The sequence below is a fragment of the Pyrus communis genome, chromosome 13 (assembly GCF_963583255.1).
Source record: "Pyrus communis chromosome 13, drPyrComm1.1, whole genome shotgun sequence".
NCBI classification, from domain to species: Eukaryota; Viridiplantae; Streptophyta; class Magnoliopsida; order Rosales; family Rosaceae; genus Pyrus; species Pyrus communis.
The window spans coordinates 15,305,097-15,326,593 of NC_084815.1; the positions used below are offsets into that span (position 1 = coordinate 15,305,097).

The following is a 21,497-nucleotide window of genomic DNA, read 5'->3' on the forward strand; positions in this document are numbered from 1 at the left end:
TGAAGCTTCTGAACTACTTCTCTTGAAGGCTCCCGACCGCCTCGGCTGAGCGTTTCGACAGCCCGCTCGTCGAAAAGCGCCTTCAGGTCGAGAAGGGAGGAGCATCCAGAGAGAACGGCATCGATTGGGAGGCCGGATGGTGGAGTCCCAAGAATGGCCGAGATGTCGAGGATCGTAGGGCCGAGGGGTCCGAATGGAAGGACCATGGTGTTGGTGGCCGAACACCATAGGGTCAAGGCCGCCATAAGCAGCTCTTTGTCCATGGTAATTTCCATGGTCGAGAGCAGGATGGCATCATAGATGCCGAGGGCTTTCCACTCCTCGCCAAAGAATGATCTCATTCGATCCACCCAGGCGGCCCAGGCTGTGGTGGTCGAGGGCCAAGCTCCTTGAGGCCGAGCCATGCACCATTTGGACCAGTCGAACCCTTGAAGCAGGGGTGCTAGGCACTGCTCCTTGAGAAGGGTAGTGATGCACATCGGCACTGCATCTCTGAAGAGGGGGCCCAGAATCTGATGAGTCGTGGCCATGTCATTCTCGAAGCGGAGGGTTTTGATTGCGCTTTGATCGATGAAGTCTTTGCACTTGTTGATTTCGTCGGAGAGTTTTGAGATAAAGGAGGCCATTTGAAGAAGAAGAAATTGCAGAGAGGAAAACTGGGGAAGAAATCGCAGAAGGAAGCACTAGAAAGGTTTTGGCTTAAAACAAGTGTGAACAAATTGGGATTTTGGAGTTTCTGAAAGCGTAAGTTGTGAATGGCAGAAATGTGGGCATTTATAGGTTTTTCAGAATGAATATCAAACGACTAGAATTCGAAATTGGGGGAAAATTTAACCGGGAAAAGTTCCCAATCATTTCGAATATTTTGGGAACCTGCGAAGAGGGGATCGAGGAGTCGAAAATCCAGGATGCACGATTGCGTGCGACGCCAGTTTTAAGGCATTAATGAGGATAAGACGTTCTAGTTAGTGCACGGTTTCGAGGCCCACGATTGAAAGTTTTGAGAACGGCGTAGAATCGACACGTGGCCACGCTTTGGGGGCAACGAGGAAAGTGCAATCATGCCTTATAAATACGCAGGAATAACGGTCATTAAGTAAAGTTCCAAAAGCAATAAACGTTTTCGCTTCTGCAAGGTCGAGGCCCGACCAAGAGTTAATGGTCAGCGACCTCAGAAGCGAGGGGGCAATGTTTGGGCCCAAAATATTATTGCTGGGCCGAGCAGCAGGATGTGCTCGGCCCAAGGAGATGATAAAAACTATGGGCCGAATAATAAGGCCCGGGCCAGCTAACAGGGTCGGCCAAATCCTATCATAAATAGTCCAGGTAAATAGAAAGGTCGAGGGAGTCTTGTTGCAACCAGGATTCTCGACCAGCAAGGAATGAAGTCCCGAAAAGAAGGAAAATTCAGAATCCCAGTAGGAGTAGGTTTGATCGAGGAAGAAGCGAAATAGGACAAGAACTCCCAACCCAAATCGGAGTCAGTTTCAAGGAATGGGGCATTATAAATACAAGAAATCATGCAAACAGAAAGGACCTTCAAATCAGCATACAATTGCCCTGCGCAAAACCTCTCAACACCTTGAGATTTTTTCCTTTTCTTTTCCTGCCGACACACCTTCAGTTTGGATAAACAGCACTGTGGAAGCGCCCGGCGAGCACCTTCGGTTTGGATAAACAGCACTGCTGCCGCAGAATCAGCCGACCGAGAAGCATCTTCAGTTTGGATAAACAGCACTGCGTCGAAGTCGACCGATTATCTATCCAAGTCTCGGTCGAGAAAGGTTTTCGAACCTTTGTTGGCAGAGGTCACCTTGCTAGCTTTCTCGGCATAGTTAGGTGTTACGAATTACATTGCTCGGCGTACTGGTCGCCGAGTGGTTTTATGATTGGATACTCACAAGTGAGTTTCAGGGTTCGGCATTCCGACGGCCGAACTACGTTTACCATCAAGACATACATCACGTTCGAGTACTTGTGCCCATACACCTTGGTCTCGATTCGACGTGCTTATACTCTCACGAATATAATCACAGTGACCGAATCGGGCTCGGACGATTTGTGAACTCCGCAGAATTAGCAGCCTTGTCTTCAGGCTGTAGAACCCAGAGACCGAGAGTGTTCCTTCCTCGGTCGCAATCGCAAGTTAAAGAAGTCAGCGACGCTCTCAAAGCTACATCAACAAATTTTACTCCTCGACCAGACTCGGCCGACGAGTTGGCACGCCCCGCATTCGACCGAAGGACGTAGTTAGCTTATTAGTTACTCGGGCTGCGCGCCACGTAGGTTTTGTAATTTTTATGGTCAACACATATATATGAAGGTTCCAGAAGGACTTAAGTTGCCTGAAATGACTAACAAACTATGAGGTATGCTCGCAATTAAATTAAGGTGATCATTATATGGGCTGAAACAATTTGGATGAATGTGGTATAATCGTCATCTCAGTGAGTATTTGATCGAAGAATGATATACCAACAATGTCATTTGCCCTTGTGTGTTCATTAAGAAATCAAATTCTGGATTTGCTATAGTGGCAGTATATGTCGATGATATGAACTTAGTTGGAACCCTTGAAGAGCTCAATAAAACTGCTGAATATCTAAAAAGCGAATTTGAAATGGAAGACATTGGAAAAACAAAATATTGTTTCAGATTGTAGATCAAGCATTGTGGTAATGGAATTTTAGTCCATCAATCAGCTTACATTGAAAAAATCCTGAAGCAATTTGGTATGGACAAGGCTTTTTCACTCAACACGCCAATGATTGTTCGTTCTCTAGACATTAAGAAAGATCCATTCCGTCCAAAAGAAGATGATGAAATGATTCTTGCTCCATAAGTACCATATCTAAGTGCAATAGGTGCCTTATTGTATTTAGCATAATTTATTAGACCAGATATAGTTTTTTCAGTCAACTTGTTATCAAGGTATAGTTCTGCTCCAACACTTCATCATTGGAAGAGAGTCAAAGATGTTTTACGATACATTCGTGGGACAACAGTTATAGGTTTCTTCTACTTAGAGAAATCTACAAATGACCAGATCTTTGTTGGATATACAGATGCTGGTTTTCTCTCTGATCCGTATAAAGCCCACTCATAAACTGGATATGTGTTCACTAATGGAGATACAGTGATCACATAGCGCTCAACAAAGCAAACATTAGTCGCTACATCTTCCAGTCACTCGGAAATTCTTGCTTTACATGAAGCAAGTTGTGAATGTTCTTTGTTAAGATCAATGATCCATCATATCTGGAATTCATATGGTCTACCTTCAAAGATAGACACTCCAACTATCATTCATGAAGATAATGCAACTTGTGTTACCCAAAGGAAGGAAGGATTCATCAAGGGCGATAAGACTAAACACATATCTCCAAAGTTTATTAGTGCACATGAGCTTCAGAAGGCTAAAGTTATTGAAGTCAGACAAATCCGTTCCAATGAAAATCTGGTAGACCTATTAACAAAATCTCTACCAAAGTGCATGTTTCAGAAGCTAGTGCATGGTATCAGATTAGGTCGGCTTACCAATTAGTTAAATTTGAAGAATGCGGAATTAAGGGGAGATACATATCAGAGGGAGTATCCATGATACATGCATGTTCTACTCTTTTTCCTTTGACTAGAATTTATCCCACTGGGTTTTTCCTATCAAGGTTTTAACAAGGCAACTGATGCTGATATGTGGGCATCTAAGGGGAAGTGTTGTAAAAATTGTGGAAATGTATGTCCACATTCTTTAGCTAATAGTGAGGAAGACTTGAGAATAGTTCTGTTGTTGTTGATATGTGAGGTTTTTCAAAAGAAAAGGCAATCATTTCATTTTTGTAAACCTTTACGGATGTGGCTCTATATAAAAGCACTATGTGTGTGAACACAATACACTGCAAAAAAAAGAAGTGAAATCAATAATATCAATGTCCCTCCCTTTCTCTCTTTACCTGCAATCCTTTTGTATTATAATTATGAAACTAAATAATGTGATATTTTGTACCCGCTTCGCTCCTGTTCCTAGCAAAGATTATCTCTCTAACTTTTGCCTATTTATAACAAATTTGTATTTTTCGTCTATTCAACTGATTCCATTAAAATAATAACGTGGTAGACGTGGAACTGATTTCTACATTGCAAAGAAGCCAAGCAACAGTTTCCACTTGTCCCTTTATTTGGGATTCGACCCAACTGGGTCTCTCAATTGAGCTTCCTTTGACCATTGCGTTTGCCAAGTCTCTTCACAAAATTAGCCCAATATTTTCTTCTCACATTTCGGTCCATATGAATGTGAAGAAAGGAAGAAGGTATTCTTTTTGAGCAGCATCGTAATCTTTGAGGTGTGATATTCACACATCCCATTTTACTTTTCACACATCCTTCTAATTTTCGGTCGTCGAATCGGATGAATTGAAGAAAATCAACAGATAGAAATTAATAAAGGGTGTATAAGAAGTAAAATGAGGTGTGTGGATAGCACACCCCTAATCTTATATCACAAGTGAAGTGTAGAAAGTTAAGAGAATTACTAGCCATATTTTCTTGCGTTGCACAACATAGCGAGAACACATTCAAGGCTTTTAGTCTGTTTTAGAAATACAGCCACTCTAGAATCCCCATAACAATACCACTAGATCAAGCACCAATGATTTCATATCCGATCAAAATTTTGGCTAATTGATACTTTCTTTGGATCATCATAGCATACTTTCACATATCCACTAAGAGAAAGATCTTTTCATAATGGATGACCCTCGAAGCCATAATCTGTTGAGCCCGTTTGGAGCAGTGCTTGAACACTTATGAGACCACTTGAGAAGTGTTTGAAAACCTCTTTAATATGTTCGAACTCTCCTCAAGTGGCAAATATTCTATAAATCTAAAACTACTAAGCAGGTAAGATTCAGCCACTAGTCTAGTGTAATCCACTAAGAATTTGAGAGTGTATACTTAAATATATATACTATAATCATCAATATTAAAAATATATAATTATTCTGGTCATGAGATTTTGGACTGCGATCAAGCTTAGGAACAGAGAAAAGTTGGTGCATGTGCAGATACTTGCAGATAAGTTGGCTTCCCAGCACTCCGCTCCAGTCCACTAGTTGAGCAGTGCCCGTGAAGAGCTGGCCATTGCTCAAGTCACGGGTATACATAATGCGGTGCATATGCCATAAAAATACATGCAAGTTGTGACGACAAGGTACTATATATAAAATTATGGACCCCAATCAAACACGTCATAATCAGCTAAATATCCCCATGATTACGTTGTTTTCTTTACTTTTTTAATTGGTGGTCTTATAACAAACCCATTTGTTTTTCTACTCCACCAAGCACTAACCGCCTAACATGACCTCACCATTACCACTTTCATTTTGGGATACCAAATTTCTCACATGAACCTTTACACGGAATGTACTGATGTTCGAACGACCAAACTAAGACTGTCAAAATTCAATCATTCAATGCACTGCCGGTAAATTGAGACTATCAAAATCCAGTCACGCAATGCACCCTTACATCACATAAGCCATGCACTATAGAATTTTCAAAGCAATTATGAGAGAGGAAAAGATTGTTTGATATTGAAGTATCAATAGAACGATTTGTATAATTTGGTAAATTATTAACACTTGATTACTCTTTTTTTGTCAATACTATTCTATAATCTCATTCGAAAAAACATTGACCAAATGTAGTTCTAGCAACCATTTACACAATAATCAAATCAAAATTATGTTTCGATCAATCGTTCATACATGAGTAAATGATTTTCAAGTTAGCAGAATTAAGGAACCACAATACGTATGAGTCACACACTTACATGTCACGTGAGCAATTATCGTTAGCATTTCTCAAACAAATGGAGGAAGTAGTGCACTACTTTTTACCGTGTGCGGTTATAATACCGCTAGTGTTTTAGGGTTCTCTCCATTCTCAGGTCTATAACAAGGTGGGGACTGAAGTGAACCAACTTTGAGGGAGAAGAGGATGAATCTCATCCACAAATAACAAGTAAAAAATGAGAACGCTTTCTATAGTGCGCACTGGCATTCAGTTTATGGTGAGTGTGTTCGGCATCGTCACCATCATTAGGTTATCATAATAATATCTTCTAGAACCCCCTATATCGGCCTTTCTTCAACTTCCAGTTTTAGAAGTCTACGAAGCAAATGTGCTTCAACTTTTTCTATATGGATGGAAACTGATCACGTGAACAATGATGACCTCAAACAACTAAAATGGAGCACAATCATATTCTATTTAGGGTTTTTATCACAAATTGTTCCTGAAATTGAAAATTAATCAATGTAATTCATGAAAATAGGTGTCGCAAATCAATGTGGTCATTCCATCACAATTCTGTTAAAAATTCTGTTAAGTGTTGATGTGGCACATAAATGGGTTCCATAAGTCTTTTTTTTCTTTCACAAATAGTCCTTGAAATTGACCCGCAACATCAAAATAGTCCCTGAAATTAACTTGCAACATCTAAATAGTCCCTGGAATTGAAAACTGATCAATGTAGTCCCGCAAGTAAGTGTTGCAAATCAATGTAGTCCTTCCATCACAATTTTGTCAAATATTTTGTTATGTGCTTTGTTGACCTTAAAAATTACAAAGCCTACGTGGCGCGCAGGCCGAGTAACTAATAAGCTAACTATGTCCTTCGGTTGAATGCGGGGCGTGCCAACTAGTCGGCCGAGCTCGACGGAGGAGTAAAATTTCTTGATGTTGCGTTGAGTGCGTTGCTGACTTCTTTATCTTGTGACTACGGCCGAGGAAGGAACAAATCTCGGCCTTTGGATTCTCGAGCCTAAAGACAAGGTTGCTAGTTCTGCGAAGTTCAATATCAAATTCGGCTCTCAGGGTACCGAATGTAGTAACCTGGTAACACCTCACTTCGCCGAGAGGCTAATAAGATGACCTCTGCCAATAAGGATTCGAAAATCCTTCTCGACCAAGACTTGGATAGATAACCAGTCGGCCTCAACGCAGTGCTGTTTATCCAAATTGAAGGTGCTTCGGGAACGGCTGATTCTACGGCAACAATGCTGTTTATCCAAACTGAAGATGTTCGCCGGTTGTTTTCACAGTACTGTTTATCCAAACTGAAGGTGTGTCGGTGAAAAAAGAAAATAAAAAAATCTCAAGTTGTTTGAGAGGTTTGCGCAGGGTAATTGTGGGTTGAATTAGAGGTCCTTTTTGTCGTTGCCACTGCCTCTATTTATAGATTTTGTAATGCTCAGCCACTGAAATAAAGTATTCCAGTTCCATTCTAACTCTCAGCGTCCATATATTGTGATAAAGAACCTTTTTGATAATATCTCTCAAAGTCAAGATTCCTCGGGTCAATGTTGTGTGCTCCTTTCATCTTTGCAGAACACCAATCTAATCCAAAGATTGGTTATAATATTTAAATGCCGTGGATCTCTGTCATCCAAATTCCATGTACCAATGACATTCCAATTTGCATCATTATCTTGACTTCAACAATATCCTAAAACCATGGATCTTGACTATTCAAACCTCATCTTAATGTACCATCCCCATGCTGCTGCTCAATCTGATAATAAGAGTCCCAAGTCCATTTGAATTGTACTGCTTGCTCGGAAACTTACTTTGCATTTTATTATCCTGTATAAGAAAATATCAAGATAATTTTTTAAACGATAATTATTATGATAAAAATCATAATATTATCTTTCAATAATAACAAAATTATCTTCACTTTTCATTCGATGGTTGAGAGCTATGCTCACTCAATGGCCTTGATTGCAAAGGCCGATGGTGTAAATTTGGGTCCAAACATTGCCCCCCAATTTCCTTGAACTTCAGCTTGTAGGTCGAATGGTTAAGGAAATTAGCACAGTCGAAGAACTCCCGTATCGCCGATAATGAAACTTTTTACTCAGCAACAACATCTCTGTACTGCCAACGCTATGGTCTTCCTCGGCTGCCACAATTCTATACAAGGCTCGGCCACCTTAATAAATAACCTCTTCGACCATCTCGAAAAAATTTGGACTGAGGAAAATTGAACGCTGTTGAGGGCCGAGATATATAGGTAACCTGATTACCTAACCTAATATAATTTGTCGGTCATGCCTATATATATATATATATATATATATATATATATAACATGTACCAAGCAACAGTTCGACGAGCTCGGCATGTATGATACAGGTCGAGAACAGTTGGGGGTGAAGGCCTGAGGGAAAAATCTTCCTTGACAGCTCGTTCCTCGGCCACGCCCATGCATATACATACATACACACACAACCCATTGTCAACAGCATATATATCCAATGTCAGCAACGCATGTGATTTTTGTTCCTGTGGCCAAAAGCATTCTTTCGGTCACTTTGGTCAAAAGCATTCCTTCTGAGCCGGCTAAATGGGTTAATATCCTCGGCCTCTTTTGCGTTTTTTTTTTTTTTACACCTTCGGCCAACAGCCGAATGACATTTTTATACTCATTCAGCCCTTCCATTCCTTCGGCCAAAAGTTTCTCCCCTTTTTATTTTTTTTATTTTTTATTTTATATATATAGTTTGGTAAAGTGGGCCGAGGCCAAGACCGAGAAGAATTGGGTGTAGAGCATATATATATATTTGGATTGCCACACTCTTGTTGCCCACTTTATTTTCTTATGCATCGGCCTAAAAGGCCGAATGGGTAAAAAAAATAATTTATTCATTATATATATATATATATATATTAGCAAACGAAAAATAGAAGTAGCCGAACCATAAAGTGGAGGAGGCCAATGATGTTTTATTCCGAGCCGAGATCTTTTTACATCAAAATTCTCAAATTGATTTCACTCTAGGCCGAGAAAAGATTTTTCTCCAAATATTTTTGACTCAGCGGAATATTTTTCATTTTCGACCGCCGAATGTGATGGACAATTATTATGCCCCCTAGGCATAATAATTTCGCCAATTTCGGCTTTTAATCCGAACAACTGAGCCGAACGGGGTTGCTCCATAACGGCTTTATCACCAATAATCATATCGATTGGTGTGGTTTGTTCAACTGAAACCATGAATTGGTCTTGTTCGTCATTGGAACACTTTTCTGACGAATTATTTTCTGAGTCAATTTTTGACTCAGAAACTTGAACATTTTCTTCTAGGCCTACCACACTTTCAGCCTTGACCGAAAAAATAGGTGGTCTAGGTTTTTCTTCTTGGCCGACCATATTTTTAGTCTCGACCGAAAAAATAGGTGGCCTTTGTTCTTCGGCCAAATTAACAATTTTTTTAGGCCAATGTCTTATTATGGCCGAAGCGGAAAATTGCCCCCCGGTCTTTTCAACCAACCATTCCTCAAATGGAATCGATTTGTAGTCGAAAACGTAAGGAAAATATTTTCCATCTAGCCAAGTATCAAATCGAGCCCTGTCTTCATTTACCCATTGCTCTTGCAGGGTAATAGGGGTTTTTATTCTCAACATGTAAGCAAATGGCTTTTGCATCTCTGTATGGCCACGAAGAATTTTTCCACTTCCAAAGATCTTTTTCGTTCCTCATTGTGTTTTTTCAATTCCTCTAGGAGCTCGTACAATCGGCTACGTGGAGCCGAATTGGAATCTTGATATATCATATGAACTTCGTAGTTTTAGCACTGGGTCCTACTGGGCATGCCAAAATTTTGACCCTAAAAATTACAAAGCCTATGTGGCACGTAGGCTAAGTAACTAATAAGCTAACTACGTCCTTTGGTTAAATGTGGGGCGTGCCAACTCGTCGGCTGAGCTCGGCCGAGGAGTAAAATTTTTTGATTTTGCATTGAGTGCGTTGCTGACTTCTTTATCTTGCGATTGCGTCCGAGGAAGGAACAAATCTCGGCCTTTGGATTCTCGAGCCTGAAGACAAGGCTGCTAGTTCTGCGAAGTTCAATCTCAAATTCGGCTCTCAAGGTGCCAAATCTAGTAACCTGGTAATACCTCACTTCACCGAGAAGACTAATGAGATGACCTTTGCCAATAAGGATTCGAAAATCCTTCTTGGCTGAGACTTAGATAGATAACCAGTCGGCCTCGACGCAGTGCTGTTTATCTAAACTGAAGGTGCTTCGAGAACGGCTGATTCTACGGCAACAGTGCTGTTTATCCAAACTGAAGATGTTCGCCGATTGCCTTCACAGTACTGTTTATCCAAACTGAAAGTGCTTCGGGAATGGCTGATTCTACGGCAACGGTGCTGTTTATCCAAACTGAAGATGTTCGCCGATTGCCTTCACAGTACTGTTTATCCAAACTGAAAGTGCTTCGGGAATGGCTGATTCTACGGCAACGGTGCTGTTTATCCAAACTGAAGGTGTGTCGGCGAAAAAAGAAAATAAAAAAATCTCAAGTTGTTTGAGAGGTTTGTGCAGGGCAATTGTGGGTTGAATTAGAGGTCTTTTTTGTCGTTGCCACTGCCTCTATTTATAGATTTTGTAATGCTCAGCCATTGAAATAAAGTATTCCAGTTCCATTATAACTCTCAGCGTCCATATATTGTGATAAAGAACCTTTTTGATAATATCCCTCAAAGTCAAGATTCCTCGGGTCAATGTCGTGTGCTCCTTTCATCTTTGCAGAACACCAATCTAATCCAAAGATTGGTTATAATATTTAAATGTCGTGGATCTCTTTGATCCAAATTCCATGTACCATTGACATTCCAATTTGCATCATTATCTTGACTTCAACATTATCCCAAAACCATGGATCTTGACTATTCAAATCTCATCTTAATGCACCATCCCCATGCTGCTGCTCAATCTGATAATAGGAGTCCCAAGTCCATTTGAATTGTACTGCTTGCTCGAAAACTTACTTTGCATCTTATTATCCCGTATAAGAAAATATCAAGATAATTTGTTAACGCACTCAACGCAATACACCCATCTTTACACACTTTGACACCATTCACCGAATTGAACCTAGATCTAGATCACCTTTGGAGACGACTTGGCTGATTGGCAATGACTTCTAGGACATCACCGTTAACATTTAGGCAATCAACATCCTCACAACCTTAATCTTGGAGAGCTTATTTGGTAGTTCTTTGGTGATCTTGTGACTCAAAGAACAGTGAGGTCTGCCTTGAGATAATGAGGTTATAACCGAGGTGCGTCTATTGTTGGTTGAAAGCTATTTCCAAACCCTCTTAGGCCTTGGTTAAACCTTGTGCCTTTAAGAATTTATGGAAGGGATCTCTCTTCGAAGTGGGTCCTACTATAAGAAAAAAATTCTATTGTGCAAAAAGGTATTTAGACAACTTTTTTAATTAATTATTAAACTTACATCAGCACATAACAAAAAATTTTACAAAATTGTGGCAAAAGGAATTATATTGATTTACGACATCTATTTTTAAGGACACATTCATCGATTTTTAGGGACCATCTTGATGGTTTGAGTCAATTTCAAAGATCATCTTGATAGTGTGAGTCAATTTTAGAGATCATCTTGATGGTGTGAGACCATTTGTGATAAGAACTCATAAATCTTATGGGGCCCATTTAGGAATTTTTAACGGAATTGTGACGAAATGATTACATAAATTTGCAACACCTATTTTCAAGAACTAAATTGATTGATTTTCAATTTCAGGAGGTCATCTTGATAGTAAGGATAAATTTCATAAATCATTTATGATAAAAACTCTATTTTTTATATATTGACATCGCATTCTCAAAGAATGATGCTTTTTGGGTGAAAAGGTCACTAACTTTATGATCTCCATCTATTTTGCTCTGCAGATCAAACTAAAAACAATAGAAAATAAATACAGTACACAACAAACTGCAGACTCTATATATACACATACTTCATTTCGCAAGAAACTAAACTACAGACGACAAAGTTTGAATAACCATTATTTTTTTGGTACCATGAGGAGGAGGACTTCCTTGAATACTCAGGTAATTAATCACTCTTCCATTAATTCTACAAATTATTTTTATCCACCAAATTTTTGCTCTATATAGTTTTTCTTCCTTTTTGTTGTGGGTTCCTCGTATTGTTGAATTTACAATATTGGCTCTCATTGCTTTCGATTTCATCCAATAATAAAATAACAACAAAAATTACAGAAATTCCATCATTTTTTTTTTCAATGTTGCAGTTATCTGAGATGGTGATGGCAGTAGTATTTGTTGTTTTATTGGCCACAACAAAAGGAGTTGAAAGCCGCAAGGCTCGGAGGGAGAATGCAGGAGGAGAATACTTCGAGTACTGCGCCATAAGTTGCAGAGCCAAAAGTGCTTCTCTGACAGATTATGGAGGAGTTGGCGATGGAACGACATCAAACACTAAGGCTTTTCAAGAAGCAATCACTCATCTGAGTCAGTACGAGTCAGAAGGCGGGTCACAACTCGTTGTCCCTCCTGGTAAATGGTTAACTGGCAGCTTCAACCTCACCAGCCATTTCACGCTTTATCTCCATAAGGATGCAGTTCTTCTTGCTTCTCAGGTAATTACACAAAATTTCCCCTAAAAGTTCCCCTTTTTTTTTCTCTCTTATTACTGTGCTTACCAACGCATACGAAATGAACAAAAAGGAACATATGTGGGTCAATATGTAAACATTAGGAATATTTTTTTTTTTTTTTTAACAAACAATATTATCTACCTAAGAGACATGGGTTAGGCTTAATCTCAGAATAAGCTAACAATAATGTAGTTCAAATTCGCCTAACATTAAGAATTGTATTGAAGGAGAGAGCAGTTGATCTCGTTCTCATTTCTTCTCTTTCTTTATTACAATGTTCCAATTTATGATTTCTCTCATTTCAAGTAAGCAAGCATGTCGTTAATATTATTTAAAATGAAGTCCTGTTAAATAAACTAAATACAAAAGGGTGGAAGAAAAAGCGTTCTTGTTGTAAATCACATTCCTTTGTGGTTCTGAAAATTAGTTTTACATCTGTTATTATGTGGGAAAAAGTAAAAAAGAACAAGAAAAACAGAGCAAATCCGTGGCAGGCATGCAGGGCGAATGTGGCGAGAGGGAGAGAGTCAAAGCCCAAAATAACCTTCAGATTTTTATAAGATTTTTGTGAAGACTTCAGGCAACTGCTATTCACACGTTCGAGTTTGTTGTGCTATTCACACTTTTATTCCGTCGTCCTGCATTTTAAGCGCAACATTTTATTGTCATTGGGTAGTGATTTTACTTTGCACAACCATTATATCCTTTTGCACTCATACTTTTGTTTCAATCGTTTGATTTATTCAACTTTAAGCCTATAAAAGAGGGGGAGGAGTGCCGAGTGCATAGGGAGAAAAAAGAAAGTACGAAAGTCTCCTCTCTTATTTAAAATCCCCTCAAAGAAAAGGTGCAAGATGAGATCCTGAGAGTGAGGACACATTGCATTTTGTGTATCATCATTTTTGGGTCACACATAATATGGTCTAGGCATTCCAAGGCTTTCAGAATTTGACAATAATTGTCATAGGACGAGAGCGAATGGCCGGTGATTGAACCCCTTCCGTCGTACGGCCGAGGAAGGGACAACACAGATGGTGGAAGATTCATCAGTCTGATATTTGGAACCAATCTCACTGACGTTGTAATAACAGGTAAAACAACCACGAAATTTAATCAAATTATGAATTATACTGTACAGAAAGTTGTTGAACATTTTGATACCAGGTGACAATGGCACCATCGATGGACAAGGTGAAGTATGGTGGCAGAAATTCAAAAAGGGACTGTTAAATTACACGCGACCGTACCTGATCGAAATCATGTACTCCGAAAAAATCCAGATTTCCAACCTCACTTTGGTTAATTCTCCTTCATGGAATGTTCATCCCATTTACAGCAGGTTTTTTCCTCCATCTCTCCAAATTTTTATTCTTTTTGTTAATGTTTCATGTGGTAAGAACTGGTGAAAGAAGTGAAAAGCACCCTTTTAAGATTTTTCTAATCAAAGAAGTTGAAAATGCAGCAATGTTCTTGTTCAAGGCATTACAATCCTTGCACCAGTGACATCTCCAAACACAGATGGGATCAACCCCGGTAAGCACTTTTCTTAAAAGCAAAACTTTGTTACACTACTATAAGTGCTTATGAAGTTGCCATTGTTTTTGTGCAGATTCTTGCACAAATACTCGAATTGAGGACTGCTACATTGTCTCTGGGGATGATTGCATAGCAGTAAAGAGCGGTTGGGATGAGTATGGAATTGCTTTCGGGATGCCTACGAAACAGCTTGTGATCAGACGGCTGACATGCATTTCTCCATTCAGTGCAGTGATTGCACTTGGGAGCGAGATGTCAGGTGGAATCCAAGATGTGAGGGCGGAGGATATTTTTGCCATTGACTCGGAATCAGGAGTTCGAATCAAAACTGCTGTGGGAAGAGGAGGGTTTGTGAAAGACATATACGTGAGAGGAATGACTATGAAAACAATGAAATGGGCGTTTTGGATGACAGGAAACTACGGATCCCATGCAGATAATGGCTACGATCCGAATGCCCTTCCTGTGATTCAGAATATAAATTATCATGACATGGTTGCTGAGAATGTGACAATGGCAGCTAAGTTGGAGGGGATTCCTGGCGATCCGTTTACAGGGATTTGCATATCGAACGTTACGATTACACTGGCAAAGAAGGCGAAGAAATTACCGTGGAATTGCACTGATATTGCCGGGATTTCAAGCGGCGTGGTTCCTCAGCCATGTCAGGCTCTGGCAGACCAGGGTCCAGGCAATGTTACAGCATGCAATTTTCCAGAAGAGAGCCTGCCAATTGATAATGTTCAGGTTCAGGTGTGCTCTTACAGGAGGGAGCACTGGTGATAAACTGAAATATCATATTCCCTACCAGGGAATCTGTTTCTTATGAAGATTGATGGACTATATTACAAAACTATATTAAACGTTTAAATTGAAAAGTTGGATCGATTACTTGGTGTGCAAGGCATGGTTTACTTTTAGGAACCCTAGAGAATGAAGGGAAGTGATTTTAACATTCCCCTTTCTCCCCTGCACTCATTATATTAAACGTTTGAATCGAAAACTTGGATTGGTTACTTGGTGTGCAAGGCATGCCATACTTTTAGGAACCCTAGAGAATGAAGGGAAGCGAGACAACAATAAGGGGAGAAGTGTAGAAAGAGAACATGAGAGGAAAAGCACCACCCTAAATTTATCGGCCAGTAATCTATTAATGCAAGTTTTACCATAGCAATCTGTGCATCAAGCACCCTGAAGTGAAGCGTTGTAAAGGGAAATGCCGATGCATAACAGCTAAACCTGCGTCAAGTTCTCAAAACTAGGTGCAACCGAACCATCATCACAATAAACAGCTCTTCAAATCTTTTGATTTTATATGATTAGTGAATAGAAAGAAATTTCATATCCCAATTCCAAATCAGTACAACATTTAGAATCTTTCTGCCAAGCTTGAAATCGTTTTCAACCACACTTCAATACTGCTTTAGAGTCTTCACCGATATTCATAGGACAGTAATTCCCTCGAGTATTTAAGCTCCTTGCAAATAACTTGACCCTAAGTTATAAGCAAAAGTTCTCCGGAGCTAGTCCTCTTAGGGCAAATGGTGATCGATTATACATTGTTAAAAGATGGTAAGTTCTTCATAATACATATATCTACAGCCCTAGCCGACATGTTCCTTTAATGGGTTGGGTCTGGATTGAACTTCACTGCTTCTTGCCAGATGAGATCTTTGATGTGCTCTTCAGTGCATAATGGTTGCTCAAAATCAAAATGGAACGGCCTTGCGCAGATGGGCTCATCATTGTTGTCGTGAAGGGACGACAAGTATGGGTGACAAAGTGCCTCATCAACTGCAGACAGATATAGACCTATAAGTCAGGAAAAGCGTGGACTAAATGAAATCCTTTACTTTGAAAATTTGGACTCATTTCTCATACCAGTAATGCGTCTACTAGGATCGAACACAAGCATTTTTTCCAGCAGATCCACAGCCCCAGGAGACATGTTAGGGAATCTAGCAGCGAATTGTTGCCTCTGGAATTGTGGAAGCTGTTTTGCATATCTTCGGGCATTGTCACTTCGAAGAAATCCGAGGCTCGCATCATCAGGTGAACCTATCAACTTTACACAGAAACAATAGAAACACACTATGTTTCATTTACATCATACAAGCATGAATATATAAAGACTGTCGAATAAAAAAATAAAAAAGGAGAACGAAGCATTATTCCGAAAGAAAATGATAGGATAGAAGAGTGATATGAACCCAAAAGCATGTCATATTGTTACGACCATGAACAATTTGCATAACAATATTTGGAACATATCACAAATCTATCTTTTTCCTTTTATGTCCAGCTAATCTAACAAACTTCAACCGCAGATCAAAACTAGAAAGCATGCTTAACTAGCGTTTAAGTTCATTTGGAAGTTCCACTAGTACCTCCGTAATAAGCCTCAGCTGATGGACATAATCTTTCCCAGGAAACAAAGGTTCTCTCGTCATGATTTCACCAAGTATGCAACCAACAGACCAGATATCAATTGCAGCAGTGTACTCTGAACAATTAAGTAGCAACTCTGGTGCTCGGTACCAACGAGTGACAACATACTCGGTCATGAAATCTGTCTCAGATGTTGTTCTTGCTAGTCCAAAATCTCCGATTTTAAGGTCACAGTTAGCATTCAGAAGCAGATTACTTGGCTTCAGATCACGGTGCAAGACATGTGCCGAGTGCACATATTTTAGTCCTCGTAACAGCTGATACAGAAAGTACTACACACGATTCACAAAACATTAATCCCATGTATGACTTTGAACCCCAAAAAGCAAACAAGCCAGATCGCAATACCATACTATGATACTAAACAATGTCCAAAACAGAGAGTCGCATTTGATAAGCGAAGAAATTTTTTATAATTACTAACATTCTGATCAGATGTTATTGATTTGTAACGGTTAAACAGTACTAAAAAACCCATTCTGATCAGATTTATCATTAACAGTAGTCACAAATACTTAGTACTGCGTGAATTCTCTTCAATCAACATCTATCTCTTTCCTATGTCATGTGATCTCTGATTTGAAGGAGTCCGTGTCTAAGTTTCCATCTACATTTTTCATTACACTTAAAAATGTCCAGATTCATTAAGCATCAAACTTACAGAAAGTGTCAATTAGAAGCCTCTAGAGACGGAGAAAAAAAAAAGAAATAAATCCACTATGCAATCAAAGTATGCAACAAAAAAAGCAATGAACATATAATATATTTAAGAGTTTGAACTATCTGACTGTAACGACAAGGTAAGCGAGTATTGATTCCAAACCTGACAATGATCATCTGTTAGTGGTTGGTCAGAACGAATGATCTGATGAAGATCAGTGTCCATTAGTTCATAAACAATGTAGACATCATTAAAGGTCTCTGTTTTTGGTGGTCGTACAATGTCCTTGATAGAAATAACCTGTGGAGTGACTGAACTGTAATTCTGAGCAGACCCAAATAGAAAGAGTGATGCATGCAGTCCAAAAGGCACATAGAAATGAAACCGGGTCTGGCATATGGCTGTCAAACTTATACCTTCTATGCGTAAAGCATATTTTCATTCACTAATATATAGCCATTAAAGATAAACAAAACTGTTTGCCACAAGTAACTCTTGGTGGGGGGCTAGTACGATATATGCTGTAGACCGCCACTCAATTTACAGGGTTACCAAGGGAAACGGAAGAAAAGAAACGAACCAGACTGCTGAAGTTCCACACAGAAAACCCAGCAAGACAACAATAAGATGTTAGACCCACTAAACATTGAAGACGGTGTAAAGCATCCTCCAGAGTCTTTAGCAACATACGACCATACAAACGTCTTAAGACTTGTTTTCAAGTTTTGTTATTACTCTGAAAAATAAAACTTACATTTTCATGGTCCATGTGGCGAAGAAGCTTGATTTCTCTTAATGTCCTTTTGGCGTCTATTATATTGTCAAAAGCATTACCAATCTTCTTAATTGCAACTTCCTCATGGGTCTCTGAATTGACAGCCGCACTGAAAAGCAAGAAATTGTGTTATCCACCACTCTTTAGCCAAAGATTATACTTGTAAAAAGAACAATAGGGAAAAGCTTTCCCCTTCCTCAATAAGCAGTCTTCTACGCCTAAACTGCTCTTCACAGTACATGATGAGCAGAAGCTAGGCATGAAACAACGCTTACCAACTTCGTTGTATGTTAGCAGTTAGCCGAACTGATATTAAAATACGCATAGAGGGTGAGAAATAAAAGTACTACAATGCATTATTGAAACTATATGTTCTCTATCTGAAAATCGAAATAAAATACTCCTCGAATTTGTTCTCATGGGAATCCTGTTCTATGCCATCACCAATAAAACCTCTTGAGATATCACATAATTTTGACAACAAAGTGGCTCGAAATAAATCGATCATGTCGTCTGATTTACAATATATCAAACATATTGTCTGCATAATACTCCTGAACATCATTAATAGCACTCAAACTATTCAACAGACCAAACTCATCTTGAAAAATTAAAACCAATTCTAAAAATATAGCAAAACTATCAGGATTTCATGTGGACGTATTGGCTAAATATTATCCAACTGATATTGTCCCCAACTTGGTCAACAGGAGTGTCAGTTTTATTACAAAAGGTCTCGTCTCGATATAGTTAGAATGAAACAACTCAATATACGTCATGTTTAATTTTGTCAATTTTTCGAAGTGAGATTCTGGATTCTTCAACAAAAACATCGAACGACAACAAGTAAACGTACAAATTTAATTTAAACATCAAACCAAAGGTACCCCAGATAGCAAAAGAAGCCAAAGATCAAAACTTTGAAAGCAGAAAGCTTACCAGACAATGCCATAAGAACCTCTCCCAATAGGCCTAATGGGGGGCACGTACTTGCTGGAGACTTCGAACAAGTTACCAAACACATTGTACTGCGCATATCTACCGCCATGGGTGAGCACCCTTTTGATTTTTCCGTCCGACGAAGCAGCAGCAGCTGCAGAGCTCGACTCCTTGGCAGCCATTTTCCAAACTTCCAACTTGTGAAAAAAGCGCTTTTCTCAAAAGGGTTCAAAAACCCCCGAGTGGGTTGTTTGGGGCTTTAATGGCGCTCGTGAATCAGCACAGCAGCGAGGGAATCAGCATAGTAGGTGGATTTTTTGGATAACAAGTAATGGGTTTTGTGTGAAACTCTTCAGTGAAATCCAAGGCAATGCAAAAAGCCAACTGCTTTTGCTTTTACAGGAAGTGCTTTTGATGATCGTGAGTGAGAACAGTTTGCAAAATCCGTGACTTTTGAACGGGACTTTTCTTGGTTCAAAATTTTGAACACGAAATTGGGAGAGTAACAATACAAGGAAGTTTGGAAGTATAGTCATTTTAGAGCATTTTTAGCAGATGTCAAAAAGTTTACATCAACAATAACGGTAAAAAGAAGAAGGTAATAATGGTGTTTTTCAATTGAAATATCAATTCCTATATGGCATGATATAGAATAACAGCAGAAGAAAATCTATATTTATTGGGTAGTAAAAGCTTTTATTAATTTTTATTATTATCCCTTGTTTTAAAAATACTAATTACACTTATGAAAAGTAAATAATAGTATAAATTTAACATATCGGGTTGACAACAAAATTTTAAAAAAATCAATATGCCACATAAGCCTTCAAATTTAATTTTATGTTTAAAATTGAACATCTCCTTTAGAGAACACTAGCAATTGAGCCGCACCATGCCGCGGGTTTTAAAAATGTGTTAAACGTGTGAAATATATTAAATTTATTTACATCCATATTAAAATCTATTGACTTACATATTTATGTTCAATAAGGAACAAAAGGTAGTGTTTATATAATATGTTACATAGCTGTTCGTATAGATATAACACAACGGGTTAAGCTGACAGATTAGATATCAAATGAATCCATTGTGATGCTTTTCAATACCCCACACTCTTTAAGTTCTTATTAGTAAATAACCCTACATGAGATCCGAAATCATGCACCAATCAAAACAGAAGCAAAAGCTTCCCAATAAAAAAATGTGGGAGGTCTCGAGTTCGATGCTCTAAACTAGTAAATTTGTTTGACTTCAACCATGGGTGTTAACAGAGCTAAGAAATCTTAGAGAGAGAAAGTATATCCGAGAGAGAAGAGAGAGAGATGGAAACAATCTTTCATTTACTACTGTATGAAATGAGTACCATCCTTTTTACAGTATAAATACCTCACACTATAACTAACTTCTAACATCAAGACTTCAATAACAAGCTGACACATGACACTCTTTTACAATTGACATTTGTCACAATCTAATCAACCTTTCCACTGTAACAATGGGCAAAGTAAAATTCTCCACAACCTTTCCAAGCCTGTAAGGAATTGATAATCGTGATTTGCTACCACATATCCCCTTTTTAAGAGAGAGAGAGGAAAATAAATAAATAAAAAAACCAAAAGCAAAGCAAAAGCAGAATAGTCCACTCACCTAGGTGAATTTCAAAAAAAAACTTATTTCCTTTGTTTGCTGATTCTGTTCATTTCGGATTGCACAACAACTTTATAACGATGATGATTAAGTAAGAACACTATTAAGTTAGCAGCAAAACTAACAACATACCAAATGGAAGTAATGGATTGAATCGGGAATCAATGCACATATACTTGAAATGTTGATTCCAACTCGGTGATCCCTTTCCCACCTTAGTAACATTTAACAATTTCAATTAGAAGGAAAAAAAAATGATAAGAGAAACAAGCATAACAGACCGACGCACAAAGTGAAGCATACATGATAGACATAAGTAAGTAAAACAGACATAATAAGTAAAATAGACATACATAACAGACTATCGCTAAAGAGGCAGTAATTGGTCTGCTTGTGAGCCTAAGATAAAATAGATTTACACATTAATCAAAATACAATATCACGTATTAATGAGATTGATTGAATTGAACATGCAGAATACATGACGAAGAAAACAGAAGCAAAAAAAAAAAAAAAAAAAAAAAAACCAAAATCGAAATGCTTCTTCATGTACACAACTATTACAGTAAGCCAAAATCATTCATAGTCAATGGATTTTTTCTGGATAGACAGAAAAAATGTAATGAGTTTAAAAAGATGTAAACTTTTAAAAAAAGCGTGTGTGTATTAGAACCAAGTCAGCAACTTACAACAATTGAAACACACTTCGTAGATAATTAGAATACCTTAAGAATATAATCAGTTTGAAGTGTATTTTTCAGTCCCTCAACACCTGCAACAGACAACTTCAATCAAAATGATATGTGAGAAGCAAAAATGGTTGTGTGGATAACAATACTCTTTGATAAAATATGTAACGTATATACTAGATGCAATGAATTCGTAAGTTTGCATATAACAATGTGTAAAAGATTAGGTATAAGATTGTAATGTCACCCAAACTTAAGAGAATAAAGTGTACTTAACCAAGATTGTAATATCAAATAAACTTAAG

At 38.5% G+C, this 21,497-nt stretch overlaps 2 protein-coding genes across 2 annotated transcripts; one reads left to right on the forward strand and one right to left on the reverse strand.

Annotated features, from left to right (window-relative positions):
* The first annotated feature begins 12,099 nt into the window (after window positions 1-12,099).
* LOC137713162 (probable polygalacturonase) lies at window positions 12,100-14,917 on the forward strand. Its single transcript, XM_068452428.1, has 5 exons — window positions 12,100-12,479; window positions 13,465-13,588; window positions 13,662-13,836; window positions 13,960-14,030; window positions 14,107-14,917. The coding sequence occupies exons 1-5, from the start codon at window positions 12,123-12,125 to the stop codon at window positions 14,814-14,816; spliced, it is 1,437 nt and encodes a 478-aa protein (XP_068308529.1). The 5' UTR covers window positions 12,100-12,122; the 3' UTR covers window positions 14,817-14,917.
* A 414-nt stretch (window positions 14,918-15,331) lies between these two features.
* Window positions 15,332-19,250, reverse strand: LOC137713163 (mitogen-activated protein kinase homolog MMK2-like). The gene is made up of 6 exons (XM_068452429.1): window positions 18,857-19,250; window positions 17,897-18,026; window positions 17,305-17,442; window positions 16,421-16,753; window positions 15,915-16,098; window positions 15,332-15,827 (listed from the first exon to the last, which is right to left on the reverse strand). The coding sequence occupies exons 1-6, from the start codon at window positions 19,036-19,038 to the stop codon at window positions 15,655-15,657; spliced, it is 1,140 nt and encodes a 379-aa protein (XP_068308530.1). The 5' UTR covers window positions 19,039-19,250; the 3' UTR covers window positions 15,332-15,654.
* Window positions 19,251-21,497: the final 2,247 nt, after the last annotated feature.

Coding starts and splice junctions, on each gene's coding strand:
- LOC137713162 (XM_068452428.1), top strand. CDS start 12,123: ATGTTGCAGTTATCTGAGATGGTGATGGCAGTAGTATTTGTTGTTTTA. Junction 12,480..13,464: donor CAGTTCTTCTTGCTTCTCAG/GTAATTACACAA, acceptor TAATTGTCATAG/GACGAGAGCGAATGGCCGGT. Junction 14,031..14,106: donor CACAGATGGGATCAACCCCG/GTAAGCACTTTT, acceptor GTTTTTGTGCAG/ATTCTTGCACAAATACTCGA.
- LOC137713163 (XM_068452429.1), bottom strand. CDS start 19,038: ATGGCTGCCAAGGAGTCGAGCTCTGCAGCTGCTGCTGCTTCGTCGGAC. Junction 17,443..17,896: donor GCCACATGGACCATGAAAAT/GTAAGTTTTATT, acceptor GTCACTCCACAG/GTTATTTCTATCAAGGACAT. Junction 16,099..16,420: donor AGCTGAGGCTTATTACGGAG/GTACTAGTGGAA, acceptor TTCTGTGTAAAG/TTGATAGGTTCACCTGATGA.